This window comes from Podarcis liolepis (assembly GCF_965112155.1).
Source record: "Podarcis liolepis genome assembly, chromosome: 17".
NCBI lineage: Eukaryota > Metazoa > Chordata > Lepidosauria > Squamata > Lacertidae > Podarcis > Podarcis liolepis.
Genome location: NC_139571.1, coordinates 40142025 through 40162584, shown reverse-complemented (window position 1 = coordinate 40162584; position 20560 = coordinate 40142025). Strand labels below are relative to the sequence as shown.

General features: G+C 47.4%; 1 protein-coding gene across 1 annotated transcript; it reads right to left on the bottom strand.

Annotated features, from left to right (window-relative positions):
- Window positions 1-12574: 12574 nt before the first annotated feature.
- Window positions 12575-20358, bottom strand: GAPDH (glyceraldehyde-3-phosphate dehydrogenase). The gene is made up of 12 exons (XM_083481275.1): window positions 20133-20358; window positions 19072-19117; window positions 16916-17015; window positions 16187-16293; window positions 15929-16019; window positions 15544-15659; window positions 15325-15406; window positions 14638-14789; window positions 14463-14541; window positions 13583-13666; window positions 13048-13145; window positions 12575-12804 (listed from the first exon to the last, which is right to left on the bottom strand). The coding sequence occupies exons 2-12, from the start codon at window positions 19092-19094 to the stop codon at window positions 12735-12737; spliced, it is 1002 nt and encodes a 333-aa protein (XP_083337401.1). The 5' UTR covers window positions 19095-19117; window positions 20133-20358; the 3' UTR covers window positions 12575-12734.
- Window positions 20359-20560: the final 202 nt, after the last annotated feature.

The following is a 20560-nucleotide window of genomic DNA, read 5'->3' as shown; positions in this document are numbered from 1 at the left end:
GATCTGAATTTATGGGGAGCGCTATGTGCATTTAGGTCAGGTTGCAGCGGGAGCATTTTAAGCCTTGAGCGGGGTGGGGTGGTAGTTTCTTTATATAGAATTTCATTTTTGAATTATTCAGTTTTACATACATCAAATAAAAACAAAAAAGCAATACACATATCCGCTTTGATTTCCCTCCCTCCCCCTTTTGTGGATCCTTGTAGAAATGAAAAATCATGGGAGACGAGAGAGGCAGGTGTAACATGAGGCGTCTGTCTGGGCGGACCCTGAGAGCCTCTTTTATTGAATATTACAAGCATTGCCAAAGGTGTGCCTGTGGCTGATTGGTTGATACATACACACAGAAACTTGTGATTGGTTAACATAAGTACTAAGGCGGGAATTACATGTGAAAGGTGGGGATTACATGTGATCATTTATCATTGATGGAGAGAAGGCTGAGAATCGGAGCTAGAACTAGACAGGCATGAAGCCTCCTAATTGAATTGTAACTAGGGATTAATTGGCACAAACAATATAACAATCGGGTTCTATAGTTATGGTCAGCTAGGCATGGAGAGCAAGTACAGTTTGTTTTCCATGAGCTTAGGATGTCTGTTACTAATGATTAATCATAGCATGTGACAATGTAACAATCAAGTTCTGTGGATGTGGTCAGCTAGGCGTGAAGAGCAGGTTCGTACAGTGTGTGCAAAAGCAGGGAAAAACCTACGAGCAATACTTCTCAGAAAGCAAGAGAAAAGAGGAGCAAGGCTTCCCCAAAATGGAGCAGTTTTGTGCAGAAAGAGACTTCCCTTTAGATCCTTATGTTATCATCCCCCCCCCCCCCGCATCTCCTTTATAACTCCAATTTTTGATAGGTCCTTAAATATTCCCTCATTCCAATTTTTGGGTGGTAGTTTCAGAAGCCACCACACTTCCTCCAGCTGTGCTAGATACTGCAAGACGGCTGCCCGGTAGCCCCAGGGCTGAGCATCTAATATCTATATCAGGGGTCAGCAAAATTTTTCAGCAGTGGGCTGGTCCGCTGTCCCTCAGACCTTGTGGGGGGCCAGACTATATTTTGAAGGGGAAAAATGAACAAATTCCTATGCTCCACAAATAACCCAGAGATGCATTTTAAATAAAAGGACACCTTCTACTCATGTAAAAACACGCTGATTCCCGGACCGTCTGTAGGCCAGATTTAGAAAGCAATTGGGCTGGATACGGCCCCCGGGCCTTAGGTTGCCTACCCCTGATTTATATGTTGCAGGGAGGGTGTCCCTGCAGTCCTAAAAAAAGAGAGAGGAAGGAAGTTGTCATTTCCAATCGTACGGCAGGTGTGTGGGTTAATGGAAGGCCCACACTTGGAAGTTCTGAAGCATTGACTCCCTCCACACAACAGCTGTGCATGTTTTTTGTTTATTTTCTTCTCTTCACATTTCTACCCCACCGTTCCTCCAAGCAGTGGGTGAACGACTGGCCCACAGTCAACCGGTGAGCTTCGCAGCTGGGCGGGGATTTGAACCCTGATCTCTCAGGTCTTAGGCCAGCACCCAAAGTACTACACCACCACGGGCTTTGGGATCCCAGCTAGAAGATAAGCGGGGAGCAAAAGCAGGAGAAGAGCTCAGCACTACGGGCATAGCAGGGAGGGCAGCTGTTCCCCTTAACATCAAGTCAATAAATAAAAATACTTAACCAAAAGTAGAAATAATCGGAATGTGTGAAACTGAAAAGTTCGCTGAGGTCGCTTGGATGATGTTGTGGCGCGTTCTAGTGACGCAACTGGCAACCCAACCCAACTGAGCGATAGGTGTGGCTTACATGAACAGAGGAAAATCTTTTACCCGACCACAAAAAAAGCACTGCTCATCTCTTGCCCAGCCATGCGCCTTTCGTACCATAGAGCAGTCATTCAGTAGCTTGCAGAGGGTAATAGACCTGGCTAAGGTCATCGATGACAGGGGAGCGTCTCAATGGGCTTGGCTTGCTGAGCGTGCACAGAAAATCGCCATTGGAATTTGAGAAGGAAGTGCTGAAATGGTTTTCAGCAAATCCAATAAAACTTCTAGATTCAGGTAGGTAGCCGTGTTGGTCTGACAAAGTTGAAATGTATATCAAAATAAAAAATAAAAATGTCCAGTAGCACCTTAAAGGTAAAGGGGCCCCTGACCATTAGGTCCAGTCGTGACTGACTCTGGGGCTGCGGCACTCATCTCGCTTTATTGGCCGAGGGAGCCGGCGTACAGCTTCCGGGTCATGTGGCCAGCATGACTAAGCCGCTTCTGGTGAACCAGAGCAGCCCACGGAAACGCCGTTTACCTTCCCGCCGGAGCAGTACCTATTTATCTACTTGCACTTTGACGCGCTTTTGAACTGCTAGGTGGGCAGGAGCAGGGATCGAGCAATGGGAGCTCACCCCATCGCGGGGATTCGAACCGCCAACCTTCTGATTGGCAAGTCGTAGGCTCTGTGGTTTAACCCAGAGCGCCACCTGCTTCCCATCTGAACTTCTGAATAAGTGTGCATGCACATGAAAGCTTATACCAAGAACAAACTTAGTTGGACTCTAAGGTGCTACTGGGGACACACACACACATATATCCAATAAAACTTGTTTTAGTTTAGTTTTTTTAAAAACTAAGATAAATAAGGTGTGTTCTTTGTAATTTTGCAAAATATTCGCTGCATGAAAGGTAGAATCATAGAATCCTAGAGTTGGAAGAGACCACAAGGGCCATCAAGTCCAACCCCCTGCCAAGCAGGAAACACCATCAGAGCACTCCTGACATATGGTTGTCAAGCCTCTGCTTAAAGACCTCCAAAGTAGGAGACTCCACCACACTCCTTGGCAGCAAATTCCACTGTCGAACAGCTCTTACTGTCAGGAAGTTCTTCCTAATGTTTAGGTGGAATCTTCTTTCTTGTAGTTTGGATCCATTGCTCCGTGTCTGCTTCTCTGGAGCAGCAGAAAACAACCTTTCTCCCAGGTGTTAATTTTTTATTTAGCTTTCAAATGACTGATGATTCTGACATACTTTTCTGAGCGCTTGGAGGTCAAAAGGAAGCAATCTGTCATTGAGACATTTCATTCCGAATCTGCTAGACAGAGCCAGACAGAGGATGGCGGCAGGTGGATGTCCTGCCCTCCCCCAACATAAATCATGGTTACACCCAACGCTCGGCTCCATCCTCCACCTATGGGCTGGACGTCTCCCACCCTTGGCCAATTTACAACTTTTGAACTGGTTGCATTTTCACACCCAGCTCATAGGGAAGCATTCAGGAAATAGTAGAGCCTGTGGTTTTGAAGAGGCCGCCACATGTGCCATCATGTGGCACTTGTCCCGTGTGGCATCTGCGCAAAGTTTTTTGGCTCTGTTTAAATTAGAAGCTGCTCTCGGGTTCATGTCATGAAACAGGTCCGGCCGCACTTGCTGGAATGCCTGATAGAGAATTCATGGAAGCGGAGAGAGGGGCAGGTGGGGCAGGCAAGACTTCCAGTTGCTAAGCACCAAGCTGTTGATAAGGGGTTGTTTGCTAGCAAAGGTCACCCAGCAATCGTAAGTGTATGTGGGTACGTGTTTCCGTCCCCTGTCATGTCCAGCGGTTTCCCTTACTCCATTTCTGTCAATATTCCACAGGTGTTGGGGGTAGGAAACATACAGCTGTTTCCCACTCCCATCATAAAGAGCTCATAACCCACCTACTCTCAGCAGCCAGAAATATTGTAGCCAGACACTGGAGAGACCTGTCAGGAGTAAGCATGGATCAGTGGTATCAAATAGTTTGGGAAACAGCTTTATTAGAAAAATTAACCAGTAAACTGAAACTGACACAGGGACAAATAGAAGAAGATGCCTTCACTCTGATACGGCTCCCCTTTATCACATAATAATAATAATAATAATAATAATAATAATAATAATAATAATTTATTTATATCCCGCCCTCCCTAGCCGAAGCCGGGCTCAAAGTGGCTAACAACAATAAAAGTAACACAGTTTACATAAAATCACAATCAATTAATTGAAATGCATTCTAAAATCAATTCAAAATCAAATTAATGGCAACCATTGGGCTAGAGTTCTGTGAGGATTACCGATGGAGGGGGTCAGACTGTGCCTTGGCGAAAGGCACAGTCCAACACAGCCTAACAAGACAGCGACAAGAATCCACCAACAGCATACGAATCAATATGGCTAACCTGATCCAAAACACCCACCCACCCCACTCACACATGAAAACAAAGTTCATCACAGCCAATCACAAACACACAACCACACCCTAGGCCAACCCCAACCTCTCTCACCACCAAAGGAACACAAGCGAATAGTAAAGAGAACCTGCACAAGCGACGCTGACACAAAACCCCACACATACATTAAGTAAAATAGAAGCATTGCCACCCGACCCCACCCACACTCACCATGCCCCCCACCTCTTTCCCCCTTTTCTTCCTAATGTAACACTAATGTCTCAACAAATGAAACTGATCTGTAGAAAATGAAACTTGAAAAAAGAGACACTGCACATACTTTTGTAAACCAAGAAATCTTTAATAATTTTTTTAAAAGAAACATACAGCTGTTTGCTCGGCATTATGAGAAGCGAAAATCTGCACTCTGTGTTGTGGCAGTCGGAAACGGGAGCAAGGAGGTGTTACATGGATGTAAACCATGTCTTGGGCTCAGCAGGTGGCGCTGTGATCTAAACCACTGACCCTCTTGGGCCTGCTGATCAGAAGGTTGGCAGTTCGAATCCCTGCGATGGAGTGAGCTCCCATTGCTCTGTCCCAGCTCCTGCCAACCTAGCAATTCGAAAGCACGCCAGTGCAAGTAGATAAATAGGTACCGCTGTGGCGAGAAGGTAAACGGCGTTTCCTTGCATTCTGGCACTCGTCACTGTGTCCCTTTTGCGTCAGAAGCAGTTTCGTCCTGCTGGCCACATGACCCGGAAAGCTGTCTGTGGACAAACACCAGCTCCCTTGGCCTGAAAGCGAGATGAGTGCCACAACCCCATAGTCACCTTTGACTGGACTTAACCATCCAGGGGTCCTTTACCTTTACCTTTTACCTTCCTAGAAAAATATACTGGCATGAGCATAGCTGGGGGGAGGGGGCATATCCAGGAGGGGCAGCTGCCCCCCCCCCATCAAGTAAATAAATAAAAACAAATATAATTTGTACAAAGATGTTGACAGGTTTTTCTCAGCACTTGGGGGGGTCAAAGGAAAGTAATTTAAGGCAACTGTTGTTGAGACATTTCATTCTGAATCTATGAGACAGAGACAGACAGAGGAGGATGAAAGGTGGGTGTCGTGCCCCCCCCCAATTAAATCGTGGCTACACCCCTGTATGCCTGGTGGAAGATTCGGGACAGATAAAAGAAAATGCTTCTGATGCAGGAAGCAGTGATGGCTGTCAATCTAAATGAGTTTGAAAGAGGATTAGAAAAATCCATGGGGGAAGAGAGCCATCAATGACTATTGGCCTAATGGCTATGCGCTGCCTCCACAGCTTCTGAATACCAGTTGCAGGAAACCACAGGAGGGGAAAGAGCTCATCCTGCCTTGCCAGTGTGAGGATGCTGGACTGAAAGGGCCATTGTCTCAACCCAGCAGGCTATTCTAGTGCTTTTATCCCACCTTTGCATTTAAAATATAGAGCTCAAGGCAACCAAGGAGGCGTAAGTAAAAATAAAATAATCCAAGTAGACCAAAAACCAACAGCAATGATAAAATCAAGGGCAGAAACCAAACCCGCTAAGAATTAAAAGAGGCAGGTAGTTAAATCGTTTGAGCTGAGTCAGCAGAAATATGCCTTTTAAAAATCTCAGCTAGGCAGAAATATCTTAACCACCCAATAGGAGCTATATAAAAACACACACACATTGGGAACCAGAAGTCACTTGGAAGGGAGAGATGGAGACCTGTTACAGCAGAGCTGCAGATTAAATTTAGGTGGCGTTCAAGGTACAGAAGCAAAATAAACATTCAGGTGTGTGTCTATTGCAGCCAAGCATGAGGTTCATGTGAAGGTGAAGATTTTTCAAGCATTAAAGGTACCCTGGACTATAACACACACACACACACACACATGCTTTCTAAGCCATTGTGTGTTTCACTCGCTTAGCAACAGACCTCAAATGAATCAGGCAGCTCCCCAAATAATAACCAGTACAGGATAGCAGCTGTTATCTTACCTCCTTGGCAAACTTCCCTTATGCTTGGCAGGATAGCCCATTGTTTAAAACAGTAGACCCAGTCAGTTTCACAAAGCATCAGCAAGTATATGGTCCCAGCACATAATCACCGCAAACCCCAGACCCCTCTTTTCATGTGAATTTAGGGCTGGGTTTAGGCAGAAAACATGGCAATTTGGCAAATTTGGATGATCCGACTATCTGAGTTCCAACCTACTTTTCCAAGGACATAATGTTGGATTCAGACCACAGGACTAAAAGGATTTCTGTTGCCTCAGTGAGGCAACCTGTGCTTTTTTCTGTTGCCTCAGTGAGAAACCTGTATTCTTGGGTATACACATGCTGTTAGGATAGCTCTGTCAGTCGAGCATGTCTCTTAATCTCAGGGTTGTGGATTCGAGTCCCTGTTGGGCAAAAGACTCCTGCATTGCCGGGTGGTTGGACTGGATGACCCTCGTGGTCCCTTCCAACAGTTCTATGATTCTATTCTTCACAGAAATAATATTATCTATTATTCCAGGAAAGTACCTGGTTTATCTTTAGCAAAAGAAATCACCCTCTTCCTCTTGAGAACATAACTTTAAAGAGGTAAGTGGAGTACCGACATCCCAAAGGAGCTGAAAAGGCTTTTTATGTACGGGACAACAGCCGCTCGGATGCTACCAGTCCAGAGATGGAAAGAAGAAAGTCCCTACCAGAGAGGAATGGCAAACTAAGCCGATGAACTACGCAGAAATGGCGAAGCTGACAGGAAAGCTCAGGAACCAAGAGGACAAAAACTTTTTTAAAGAATGGGAAAAAATTATAATCTGTTTAGGAGACAACTGCAAGCAGATGAAAATATAAGCAGCATTTTAATCCCACTTGTAATGTAACAAACTTTATGGATAATATAGATTGATAATATAGACTACGGAATAATATGCAGTTTTATATGTTGACAATAGGACCCATGAAGGGGGTGAGGGGAAGATTCAGAGTAATCTCTATACAGTGGTACCTCGGGTTAAGAACTTAATTCGTTCCGGAGGTTCGTTCTTAACCTGAAATTGTTCTTAACCTAAGGTACCACTTTAGCTAATGGGGCCTCCCGCTGCCGCCGCGCTGCTGCGGCCCAATTTCTGTTCTCATCCTGAAGCAAAGTTCTTAACCCGAGGTACTATTTCTGGGTTAGCGGAGTCTGTAACCTGAAGCGTCTGTAACCTGAAGCGTCTGTAACCTGAAGGTACCACTGTATGTGGATATGCATTTGGACTGTTATAAAATTATATTTGTAAAATCAAATAAAAATGTTTTTTTTTTTTTTTAAAAAAAGGGGGGACACAGAGCACAACCCTCCCACAAAAGAGAGATAAGTGGGAGACATCAGGTTTCCCAATAGTCTCTGTGGTGACAGAAACCAAATTGGATAGTGCTGCCTAGCGGTTAGAGGGGCATCTTGCCTGGGTGCTATGCAGAGCAACGCACTGTTTGCAACATCAGGATTTCTTCTTCTTTAACGATAAAGTAAATAGAACTTGTTTTGTGTGCATGGGGAGCGGGGACCAGCAGAACTTCCTCTCGGACAGGTCGAGTGTTGTTTTGAGCCTCCAGACACAGCAGAAACATTTGCTGTTGCTGTATGTGCATTTGGGATTACCAGGATGATCTTTCTCCTGAGGACATCCAGCAGGGCTCGCCTCCTCCCCAGCGGCTGGCACACTGGTGTTCAACCAGAAGTCTCTTTTTAATACCATTTTTAGTAGCTCAAGGAATGCACAGCAGTTCTCTCACTTTTACTGCACAGCCCACGCACTGTGCCCCACTTTGGTGGCTGAGTTATAAGGATGATGTTATTCTTCCTCTTGGTAACACACCCATAATCACTGCTAAGTGGAATTTGGTTAGAGATACGTCACGAGGTCCTATTTGATGTTGCTTTTGTCTTGACGAATGCGAAACAGAACAGTTACTTGCGCAAACACACCACGGCTCCACTATATTGTGACCTATTTTATAACTTTGTTCTACTTAGTTTTTCCCCCAGAGTTACAACCCTCCCCTTTTGTTGCTCGCTCTTTAAAAGTGGAAACTTCTAGGTTAGTTAGTTAATTTCACACAAGGGGCTTGTTTAAAACTCGTAACAGAAAGATAGATCACAACCTCTTTTTAAAAAGGTTTTATTGCTCCTCGAAGGATGTGCAACCCCAGTGTAGTTTCATCTCATCTTTGGAATGAAGTGGCAAGACATCTCAAATCCGTGAAGCAAGATCATTCTGTCTTCCTGGAATCAGGCAGGTAAAAGATATTGCCTGTTCGGAGAAATGACAGCAAGTTGTCTCTCCAGGAGCTAAGTTGTCTCTCGTTTTGCTGCATGCATATCACTTACCCACATGGGAATACTTACTGTTCTAGAGTCTAGAGATGCAAAACATTTCAAGGTAGACAAGTAAAGTGCCTGGACCTCATACTATTTATGGTAAAGGACCCCTGGACAGTTAAGTCCAGTTAAAGGCCACTATGGGGTTGCAGCGCTCATCTCACTTTTAGGCCGAGGGAGCTGCTGTTTGTCCGCAGACAGCTTTCTGGGTCATGTGGCCAGCATGACTAAACAGCTTCTGGCGCAACAGAACACTGTGACGGAAACCAGAGCGCACGGAAACGCTGTTTGCCTTCCTGCCAGAGCGGTACCTATTTATCTACTTGCACTGGCATGCTATTTGAACTACTAGGCTGGCAGGAGCTGGGACAAAGCAACAGGAGCTCACCGCGTCACGGGGATTTGAACTGCCAACCTTCTGATTGGCAAGCCCAAGAGGCTCAGTGGTTTAGACCACAGTGCCACCCACGTCCCCCTATTTTATAAAGGCGATGTGGGAGGGTGCACCTCTACAGTCAGAGGTGTGGGAAACAATGAATTAGATCTCCAACTTGTTCTGCCGAAACATAGGTTATGCACCAAGCGCTGGCAGACAAAGCCTAGAATTTCTGCCCTCTGGCACCAAGATCCTTTGGGTTAGAAATATGGTTATTATTTTATTATTTATTACGTTCATCCCACCTTTTCTACAAGTTGCCCAAGGGGAATACATGGTTCTCCTCCTCCCCATTTTATCCTCACAACAACCTGAGAGGTAGATTAGGCTGAGAGGCAGCAAACTGGCCCAAGGTCACCCAGAAAGCTTCCTGGCCTGAACGGGGATTTAAACTCTGGTCTCCCAGAGTCCAGCATTCTAACCATACACACTGCCAGCTCTCAAATAGAAATGGAGAGCTTCAGTGAGGCCCAGGCTTTTCTAGCAAGGACAATACTTTGATCTGTCAACGTTGGCAGATTTGGGGGCTGGATGAGGGCAGTTTTTGTCTCTGCTTGGGGCTCCATGCTGCATGAATGAAAACGAAAGCAAAATAGGACTTTAAACATTGATTTTGCTCTGGGGCGGAAAGCCTGTTAATGTTACTTAAACTGCCCAACCAATCTCAGAATTTCTCAGCTTAAAAATTAGTTTGTGTTGCTGTAGGCCTGTGGACTCATTCTGCCAACAGAGACAAGGAGAAAGGAAAGTGCCATGAATAACCATAAAGCATGGCCGCAGTGCCCTCTGCAGGATAGGTTCTTCAGTCCTACATCATCTGTCTTAATTACTCATCGCCTGCAAGGGACGGACTAGGAACATAATAAATAATAATAATAATAATAATAATAATAATAATAATAATAATAATAATTTTTATTTATATCCCTCCCCAGCCGAGGCCGGGCTCAGGGAGGCTAACAACAATAAAATAATACAACATTCTAAAATCATTTCATTATAAAATTAATTCAAATCAAATTGATGGCAACCATTGGGCTAGAATTCTGTGAGGATTGCCAAAGGAGGTGGTCAGGCTATGCCCTGGCCAAAGGCTTGGCGGAACAGCTCTGTCTTGCAGGCCCTGCGGAAAGATGTCAAGTCCCACAGGGCCCTAGTCTCTTGTGACAGAGCGTTACACCAGATCAGAGCCACAGCCGAAAAAGCCCTGGCTCTGGTTGAGGCCAGCCTAACCTCTCTGTGGCCTGGGACCTCCAAGATGTTTTCGTTTGAAGATCGTAAGTTCAGTGGCGTAGCGTGGGGGGTGCAGGGGGGGCCAGCCGCACCGGGCGCAACATCTGGGGTTAGGGTTAGGGGGCGCAAATCCACGGGTTAGGGGGCGCAAATTACTTGCCTTGCCCCGGGTGCTGACAACCCACGCTATGCCACTGCGTAAGTTCCTCCGTGGGACATGCCAGGAGAGGCGGTCCCATAGGTACGAGAGTCCTGTGGCAGTCTTTATCCTTAAGTGCATTTGACTGTCTCATATAGTTCTTGTACACAGTTCAGCAAAAGAAATAATCACGCATCGCCCCCTCTTCCCCATTCAAAAAAGGTTTCCTTCGGCAAGGAATTTGGCACCTCTAAAATAGCTCTTGCCCACCCCAAATACTTCACAGTGTCCGAGGCCTAAAATCCAAACGGCTGTCACATCCCATTAACTTGAGATGGGGACGCTCCAGGAAGCGGCCTTGCAAAATCCAGTTGCACAGAGTCCGAGCTGTTGCGGCTTCTGCGGCTGGTAATTGTGTGATGCTAAATGTGACACCTGTTCATGAGGGACAGAGATGCATCCTTCAGCCTTGTGTGTGTGCCATAAGGAGGCAGAAACCAAAGCAGAATAAATGAACCGGCTGTTCCCCACACATCCTCAAAGTCCGACTCAGCTGAAGGCAGAGGACTTGGGCTCAAGCCAAGAGTTTTGAGTCTAAAGGGAGTAAAACACAGCCTGTCCACACACAAAGCAGAGTGAGCAGGGAAGATCTCAGCAAATTGTAAGCGCTGTTTGACAGGTGCCACTGAAAGATGGTGCACTGTTTCATTGGCGGTTTTAAAGCAGAGGTTGGATGGCTATCTGTCATGGATGCTTTAGTTGAGATTCCTGCATCGCAGGGGGTTGGACTAGATGACCCTTGGGGTCCCTTCCAACTCTACAATTCTGTGAATTCCACAGCTGCCTATCAGAGAAAACTAAGGGTGGGCGTGCTCTCCTTAGGCTAAATCGCCTGTATGTGTTTCTGCTAGCAGCTGGTCATGGCTACTCTCCCATTGTGGAACTCCAAACTATTCATCTACTTCACTGCCATTGTACAGCTGGTTAATGATTCTTATACATCATATAATGGAAGAGAACTAAGTACATGCTTTATTAAGTAGATTCCAAGTTCCCAGTTCCTTACTAAAGGAGGCAAATGACTAATATAGCTGCCACCTATTGAACATTCTCACGCTGTGTTGTTTCCTTCCTGGCTGCGTTCACCCCCATGAAAGATTTGTGGCTCCTTGCCTTAACCAGCATTGCAGCAGGTCAGTAAAAGTTTTAAAAGACTGCAAACTGAGGAAATTTGAGTGAAGTGATGCAGAGCCTGTATTCCTTCCACATTTTATCAACAACTTGGAGAAACGGGGTAGAGGTAAATCATTGGTAAGAAACTTGGCAGGGGTAGCGAACACCTCAAGAGTACTTATTTAAAATTGCCTCAGTAGTGTAGTGTCAGCAGTTTTCCATTCTAAGACGACAGAGACAAATGTGAAGTTCTCCATGTGGACAATCACAAGCTGAACTTGAGTTAGCAATGTGATGCTGCTGGAAAACTCACACAATTTTTAAGCTGCATTAACAGAACTTATTATTTTCCAGCAGCCTTAAGGAATAGTTCCACTCTACTCTGTACTAATTAAGCTGCTGGCATGCCGTGTCCACTTCTGGACACTGGATCTTACATGGGCTTCAGTTTCGAGGAGTAGAGATGTCAAAACTTCTTGCTAGCAACAGCCATTCTGACACAATGGAACAATTTAGCTAGCTAGGTGGTGATCTAGTGAAGATCTGGGTGACGATGCCCTGGTTTTGGTTTCCAGCATTCAGCAGCAGATGGAGCCAGGTGGAGTGCAATTGTGTCAGCTTTACAGTAAAAATTAAGACAAACCTGATGGGTCCCTTGGCTAAGCACCATCACATTGTTTTGTGTTTTATATTACCAGCAAGTCAAGGTGTCCGTCCCCCCCTCCAATGAAGCTGCAACTGCTCTTGGTTATCTTCTGTTGCTCATTCTTTAAGCAGCAGCACATTCAGCTTAACCCCTCAGCATTCTGAACCCTCGAAACTCCAATCCAAGCAGCCTCCACCACCATGCCTGCTGGTCCATACAGCAGTACAACTGCTGTTCAGCAATGCAGCCATCAAGTGGGGCATTTTCATGCAGAAACTCTGTCCTGCTGGCTTATCAACTTTCAAGGCAGCCCAGTTCTTTTGGGAGGAAAGCACAGCCTTTGTGCTCACACCCTCACTTCCCCCACAACAGCAGCAAGAAGGAAGAGAACAAGGATTTGAGACAGTGATGACTTTATTGAGAGGGGAGATGTTACTGAAACAGTCAAGTTTCTTCCAGCCTCTCCACTTCCTCAGAGGCAGGTGGAACAAGAGAAGGCCTCTTACTGCAAGATACAGAGCCGAGTTGTAAGAAAATAAGAAATGGAACTCTGCCTTTACTCCTTTGATGCCATGTGAACCAACAAGTCTACCACGCGGTTGCTGTATCCATATTCATTGTCGTACCTGGAAAAGAAGGCAGGGGAACAGTAGGGTTACCTACAGTATCCCTCTCATCATAAAATAGCCTTCCCCTATTTGACAAGTGGTAGGAAGAGAGCAGGAAGTCTATGCTGCTACACACGTGTGCACACACTTTGTCCCCCTTCCCAAATTTTAGCAGGCCACTGGATTACCATAGCAATTCAAACAGCAAGAAGTTCCTTGCTCCTACTCAAGTCTAGATTTTATCTAAGCTTGATCTCTTACCAGGAGACCAGCTTCACAAAGTGGTCGTTGAGAGCAATGCCAGCAGCAGCATCAAAGATGGAGGAGTGGGTATCACCATTGAAGTCACAGGAGACAACCTTTGAGAGAAGAAGGGACGCTCACAATACAAGGCAACACAAGTCTCAAAAGGTGATCTCACATTTTATCCAACAGAGGGCAACATGGTGTGTATAAACTTGGAAGCAAAACTGGTCTGGTCTAAAGGTGCATGGGGCCATCACCTTGTTGAAGTTAAGCACCCAGGTCACTGCTTGGGTGAAACATGTACACCTTGGGTTCCAATATGGAAGAAATGCAGGATGAAACCACATGCCGCCAGTCACGTAGGGCAAGGAAGAAGATGGAGGAAAGAAAATGTGTCCTATAGATACATTCAATGTCCAAAATTATCTTTGCTGCCACTATCAGAAATTGCTACAAAATGTACCAATGTGCTTTCTCCATACAAATTGTGTGTATACATGAAGAGAAAATCCAGATTTGACAGTCTGCTGAAGCAGCCACGGTGGCTTACCTGGTCCTCGGTGTATCCCAGGATACCCTTCATAGGGCCTTCAGAGGCTGCCTTCACAACCTTCTTAATGTCATCATACTTGGCCTGTGTGAAAAAGGATGGGAAAGGTTAAAAATGGTCCCACCTGCCAGAGCTGTGCAGGAGCTTATGGAAATTACTTAAGACACAGGCCAGAGAAGGCTGGGGAAAGGAGAGGCAGTTATATAAATTTAGACCCTGGATTCAAATGGTCTTGATGAGGAGACTGGGCTCTAGACGGCCATGCGGACACAATTAACATTTCTCTTCCCCTCCTCCCCCCACTCCATCCACCAGTCTGTGATTTGCAACTATTTCTACATTCCTTATATAGTAGAACAAACCAAACCTGTGTGTGTGTGTGTGTGTGTGTGTGCGTGCGTGCGCACACACACACAAAAAAACTCACTATCATAGCTGTAGGAATAAAATGGGAGTTTACGTCTACTGCCCTGGTGCTAAACACATTTACTTGTAGAAAATAATAATATATTTTTAAAGCAAAAATAAAATTAGGATTATCCCAAAATATATATTTTTAAGCATAAGGAAGGAAGGACTAGAGTGACCAGTGCCAACCACAATGGGCAAGATTCAGGTATTGATCTTGGCTTCTGCCACCATCACCTGCCACTTTTTTGGGGGGGGGTCATAGAGAGGGGACTGGGCTTCAAACGAGAAGTCCAGCCCTAGCTGTGCTTGTTTAGACATAAATGCACAGCTCATGGTGCGTTGTAAGGTGGTGCAAGCCCCTTTTGTGGTTTCTGTACAGGCAAGCATTACAAAATATTACCGAGAGCTACAAAGGTGAGTTTCTACATGAGGCCAGAGGGAAAGGCGCTGCAAGTTCCGAAATACTCACTGGTTTCTCCAAGCGGCATGTTAAGTCCACGACAGAAACATTGGGAGTTGGGACGCGGAAAGCCATCCCTGTGAGTTTTCTGGGGGTATAGAAGATTACTCGCGTTAGGGTGCAAAGCATTCCTCACTTTCATACCCTTCCCTCAGACACCACCCAGAGAGACAAGAGGACTTACCCATTCAGCTCAGGGATGACCTTGCCAACAGCCTTTGCTGCACCTGTGGAAGCTGGGATGATGTTCTGAGCAGCTCCTCTGCCATCTCGCCACAGTTTCCCAGAGGGACCATCCACAGTCTTCTGTGTGGCTGTGATGGCATGGACTGTGGTCTGGGGTAGAGAAGGGGCAAGAGAGATCAATTTTTCACCCCCAAGCACAAGATGTGTGTCCCCTCCATGTACACTACTGAGAGGAAGGGCTCTGAACTGTATAGTTCCTCTCAGCCAACTTTTATCCTAGACTGCCTTTGATCATTGAGGTTAAGCTTTGAACAGCATTTCAGCGTGAGGAGAAATGGTTGCAGTGAAGCAGAAAGGGTTTAAAAGTATGACGCAATAATGGAAAGAGTCAAAATCTTTGCAAGTAATTGGACAGAATACTCTATGCACTTTTCCCCTTGTGCACCCACAAGGGTAAGGATAGACACATTCTGAAGAGCTGCAAATTTGGCTACACTAAGGATGGATAAATTTGTTGCTGGGCAGCAGCTTCCATCATCCACTGTCCATGATGGCTGATGGGGGCTGGAGCCCAACAATATGTGACGGGACTTGGGGTATCTGTTTTGGGGGGGGCTAGGCCTCCCCCTCCACAGTAAAGGACCTTGGTAATGAGGAGTGCATTAGGAGCATGCAATTCACTTACCATAAGGCCTTCCACAATGCCGTAGTTGTCATTGATGACCTTGGCCAGGGGTGCCAGGCAGTTGGTGGTGCAAGAAGCATTGCTGGAAGGAAATGAGGGTATTTATATTGAGCACCACAACTCTTAACCCAATCCATATTGTGGTCCAATGTTAATAGGCCAGCGAGCAACACTGCTCCGGTTACTATTACAGTACCACAGTTTCGCTTGCATATTCACCTGACGATTTTCAGAGAGTTGTCATACTTCTCATGATTGACACCCATCACAAACATGGGAGCATCTGCTGACGGGGCAGAGATTACAACACGCTTGGCACCGCCCTTCAAGTGAGCCTGAAAGGGGAAAGGAAGCAAGAACTGTAGCAATCTGCTCCAAGGCTGACAGAGCATGTGTTATTTAAGAACTATGAACAATAATCTTGTTGCTAAGGAAGGCTACAGCCACATGGATGAGGGAAACTATGTTATCCTTCTGACTTTTATCATTGCTCAGCTAGGGGGAGAAACGGGAGTGGGAAACAGAAAACTCCTGCACCAATTTGTGACACCTCTCCTCCTGCCCGGGAGAGATGCATGGTCTCATCTGCACAGAAGATACTTACGCCGGCCTTTTCTATGGTGGTGAAAACACCAGTGGATTCAACAACGTATTGTGCACCAGCATCGCCCCACTTTATGTTGGCAGGGTCACGCCTGATGAGGAGAAAAGGAGAAAAGGAATCAGTTTTAGACTCTGCAAGTTTCTGACAGAGACAGATCCTGCCCAACCAGCAAGGAAAGAGAAGAGAAGAGAAGAGAAGAGAAGAGAAGAGAAGAGAAGAGAAGAGAAGAGAAGAGAAGAGAAGAGAGATATTACTCACTCCTGGAAGACAGTGATGGCATGTCCATTGATCACAAGTTTCCCATTTTCGGCCTTTACATCACCACGGAAACGGCCATGAGTGGAGTCATACTTGAACATGTAGACCTAAGAGTGAGACATTCAAAACATGAGTTTTGTAGTCTGGTTCCACATTAATCCCTCATACTGCCTCTCTATCCCCAAAGCAATTTCCCCCCATCCCAAGCTGCTCTCAAATACACAACTCCATGGGAAAAGGGCTGTGTGAACTGAAAGTAGAAAGGCGGGTTTGTTGCTGTTGCTGTTTGTGTGTTATGGTCGTGGGGAGAATGCTAAGTACTGCTGTGGTCATACAAGACCACAAAACTCTTATGTGCCACTTCATGCAATGTTTTCTCTTCAGAACCTTGAACACCTCTCTCTGCACCTGGTCCTTTGAAAGTTGCATTTGGACTTTCAGCATCACACTAGGGAGAATGTGATTATTATGGGTTATGTGCCAATTTGGCTCATACTCTGTAGTCTTCAGCTGGGGGGTGGGCTTTATTCTAAAATCTCAAGAGGCACTTGCTCCCTAACCACCCAATGCTGCTTTCAGCTTATAGACTGTCTTCCTCCAAAGAAACTGCTACCATTTGCCAGATCTCTGGAAAAAATACCAAGAATACTGTTCAGTGACACAAATACATGTTCACAAGGTAAGGCCATAGCCTGCTTTTTGACTTTAGAAAGAATACTGGATTCTCACCATGTAGTTCAGATCAATGAAAGGGTCGTTGATGGCCACAACCTCAGCTTTTCCAGACATAAATGCCGCTCTGGTGACCAGACGGCCAATGCGGCCAAATCTAGAGAAAGAGAAGAGCAACCGTCACAAGGAAGCAAAAACAGAATTCTCTCTATCTAATTGTTCTAAAAGCAAAAAACAAACCAAAAACCCCAAAACAGAGAATAGTACTTTGAGAAAGTATTAAAAATCAAGTAATTGGGGCATGGGGAGAAGCAGCAGTGATCAGGCACATCACATTGCAGCTTGTGATAACTTGGCAATCAGCTGGAGGGCACTAACTAGACAAGGGCTTAGACCTGAACCTAACCATATTAAGATAAAATCAGGCTTATTCTATAAATATTTTCTGCCTTAGGCACACAAGAAATGTAGCCAACATCTTTCTGTTATCTAAATACCCTGTGCAAGCCTCACTAAAATGCACAATCCCAGTTCGTTTCAAATTAGGCTTATTGCCAAAGCCTTCCGAGTAGATTGTGCCCCACATCCTAGACCTGTTCAAATCCTATTCTGGCACCCTGAACCAGCAAGCCAGGGTCTGATGCCCAAGAGAGCTGCATGATATTGCCTTAAGTTCGGGGCATCTCCCAACACAGAGCCATCATCTGCTCTGGTGAGCCCTGGCCTTTCTCGGTTTCTCCTGTGGCTGCAAGTCAAGGACCAGTGAGAGAGATGCAGGGTAAGTAGAACAATTGCAGCAAGGACACCAACTGAGGGCATGCAACTTCACCTCTGCAAACCTTCCAGAGCCCTGCAACTGCAGCAGCTTTTTTGGGTCATGTGATGAAGGCTTTGTGTTTGAGACAAAGGGCATCTTTTGCATAAGAGGCCAAGCCACCATTTTATTAGCTCTAAAATGCTTGGAACCGGCAGCCAGCTAATCTAAGGGGCAAGAAAAACGTGGACAGAGGAGGCTCTGATCTCTCCACTTTCATCGCGAACCTCAAATCACTGCTCAGCAAGTGCATGTGCTTGAAAAGTTACTGCCTGATTTGCCGAGATTCGCTGCTCATGGCTACTGTGAGGGTGTTAGATAAGATATTAAACCGCCATGCAGAAATGCAAGTCCTACCCTCCCTGTGAAGCTGCTCTGGTGAATTCCACTTGGCTCACATGGTTTGTTCCCAACCAACTTGTGGGAATAAACCAATAAGCAGCTTCCCCTTATCTGAGTCCGAAGCTCTCTGAATGCAAAGCATGCAGTCTGCCACTCAGCTCTATGGGAATTCTTGCAGGACACTGCTACTATTTAATTAGCAGCCTTGAGATGGGAAAGGTATTGCTTAGACAGGCTCCCTCTCTCATGTTGCATCCAGACACCTCTCCCCTTCCTCTACAGCACCATCCTGCCGCTGCAGAAAGGTCAGGCACTAACTTTAGCGCCAGCTCCCCCCACCCTCCAGCACCAAGCTGCAAGTTATCTGGTTACAGTTTTCTGCCTCCACGGGGTGTAGTGCAGAAGGTCACATTCTTTGTGGGCCCTTCAGACCAAAAGGCACAGAGTTTCACTTTGATTTGCAGGGCAGGGAGAAAGCAGCCAGAGTTGCAAAAGATGGGAATAAAAGAGAAGTGGGGTGAGGAGGACCAGGGAGCCCCACTGCTGCTGCTTCCTGCCGCAAGTGATTCAGCAGTTCAATGCTCAAGGAAGTGAGTCACACCACCACCACTCCTCTCCTGCCTAGGCACATCCTGGCCACTGGCTTGCCCCATGTGCTTTCGCTGCTGCACGCGGAGCTCAAAGATGGGGAGAAAACCCTTTTGGGTGCCACCTGTTTTAAGAGGCAGCTGGGCTGACAAGGACACAAGAAGATCCTTTTTGGAGAGGAGCAGCTGCTGGGCGGAGGCAGAGGAGCCGGGAGTGACCTTCAGATGTCCTTGCAAAGGACAGGAATGCGAGCCGGGTCGCCCCAAGAACTGCCACAAGAGACAGCAACAGGCAGCCAGGCGCCAACGCTTTCCCATTGGCTGGAAAGTTCTCCAAGTTCTCCCAGGGGGCAGCCACCCCCTGCTTCTCCCAGCAACCAGATCTCCTCCTCCTCCCCACTTTACATGCCCCTCCCTCCCTGCCATGCAAAGGCAGCCTCGCCGCACGTCCGCCCCCTGCGAAAACTCACCCGTTAACTCCGATTTTCACCATTTTCGTCTCTGGAAATTGTGATCCTGCGACAAAAATATAAATATATATCCAGAAATTACAAGGTTGCTTATCTTGCCCCCAAACTCAAGGAGGGCTCCCCCCAGCCCCGCCACTCCAGTAACCCCACCCCGATTCATGCCAGAGGAACCCCCAGGCTCAAAGGGGTCCTTGTCTCTGCCCTCCCCCCCATCAGGATAATGCCCCCTTAGGCGGAGAGAGAGACGCCGCCCCACACCCGGCGGAGCGGAGGGAAGCGAAGCTCAGGATCCAAGAGGCAACGAAAGTTGCTTCTAATCTTTTTTTGGGGGGGGGATCAGTGTATTAAATAAACGCTGCCAGGCTACATTTCCTTCCGCCAACCTCTCCCACCCCAACTTCGCCCCACGATACAGTGGCGTAGCGTGGGTTGTCAGCACCCGGGGCAAGGCAAGTTAATTTGCGCTCCCAAACCCGTGGATTTGCGCCCCCTAACCCGTGGATTTGCGCCCCCTAACCCCCAGGTGTTGCGCCCGGTGCGGCCGGCCCCCCCTGCACCCCCCACGCTACGCCACTGCCACGATCAGAAGGCGCTTCCGCGCCGCCTTTCCAGCGAGGCTCCCCCCTCACGGAAGTCGGCCGGGGAGACTTTGTTCCCGTCGCAGCCCGAGGGCTGGAGGGCGCCGAGCCCCCCGAGGACTGGGCGAGGTGGGGGGCGAAGAGGAGAAAAGCTCCCCGCTTCCCAGAGCGAGCCCCCCCCTCCACCCCACGGCGCGCCTACTCAGAAGTAAAGTCCGCCCCCCCCCAGTGAGTCCTATGGGACTTCTCCACAAACAAGCGCCGGCAGCCTGGCCCAAGCCCCTTCGCTGAGGAGACGCGGCGACTCTTTGGCGGGGGGGGGTCTCTTTGCCCCCCAACCAGCCCCGCGGCCGCCCTTCCTTCCTTCCTCCCTCCCTCCCCGGCCCCAAATAAACTTTTCCAAAGCAGCCGCAGCGCCGTCTCCCCTCCTGCGCCTTCCCCGAAAGGGCGACCCCTGCGCGCCCCTCCGCCGCCTCGTCTTACCCGAGGGGTCCCTGGCCTAACTCAGCTCCGCCGTGCAGTGAGGAGGTGAGAAGGAAGGGCCCCGGCGCCCGGCCCTTTATACCGCCCCGTATGGTAATGACCAGGCCCGGCGCCGAATCACAGCCCGAGGGGAGGCGAGGGGCGGCCCGGATGGCGCGAGGGGAGGCTCCCCGCCGGCCCTCGCTTCCTGCCCCCATTCAGATGGAAATAGCCCTGGCTCCTTCCCGCCAAATCGCCTCACCACCAACCTTTTGTTTGGGGGCGGAGGGATACCACCAAAAAAAACACCAGGCGCCTCAGAGGCCGGCAAAGTGGGCTGAATTCTCGTTACTTCCCCATTATTCGACCTAGCTAAAGCGAAGGCCACGGAGTGGATTCGCTACTATAAGCGCTTCCCCCCATCCAGGAAGGGATGAACAAGCACCAGC

Bases quoted from the DNA above. Each gene is read 5' to 3' on its own strand.
- GAPDH (XM_083481275.1), bottom strand. From the start codon at position 19,094: ATGGTGAAAATCGGAGTTAACGG. The intron at 15,660-15,928 runs GTAAGTATCTTC...TTCCCCTTTCAG, and splicing joins CCACCATAGAAAAGGCCGGC to GCTCACTTGAAGGGCGGTGC. The intron at 14,790-15,324 runs GTAAGTGAATTG...TCTCTACCCCAG, and splicing joins GCATTGTGGAAGGCCTTATG to ACCACAGTCCATGCCATCAC.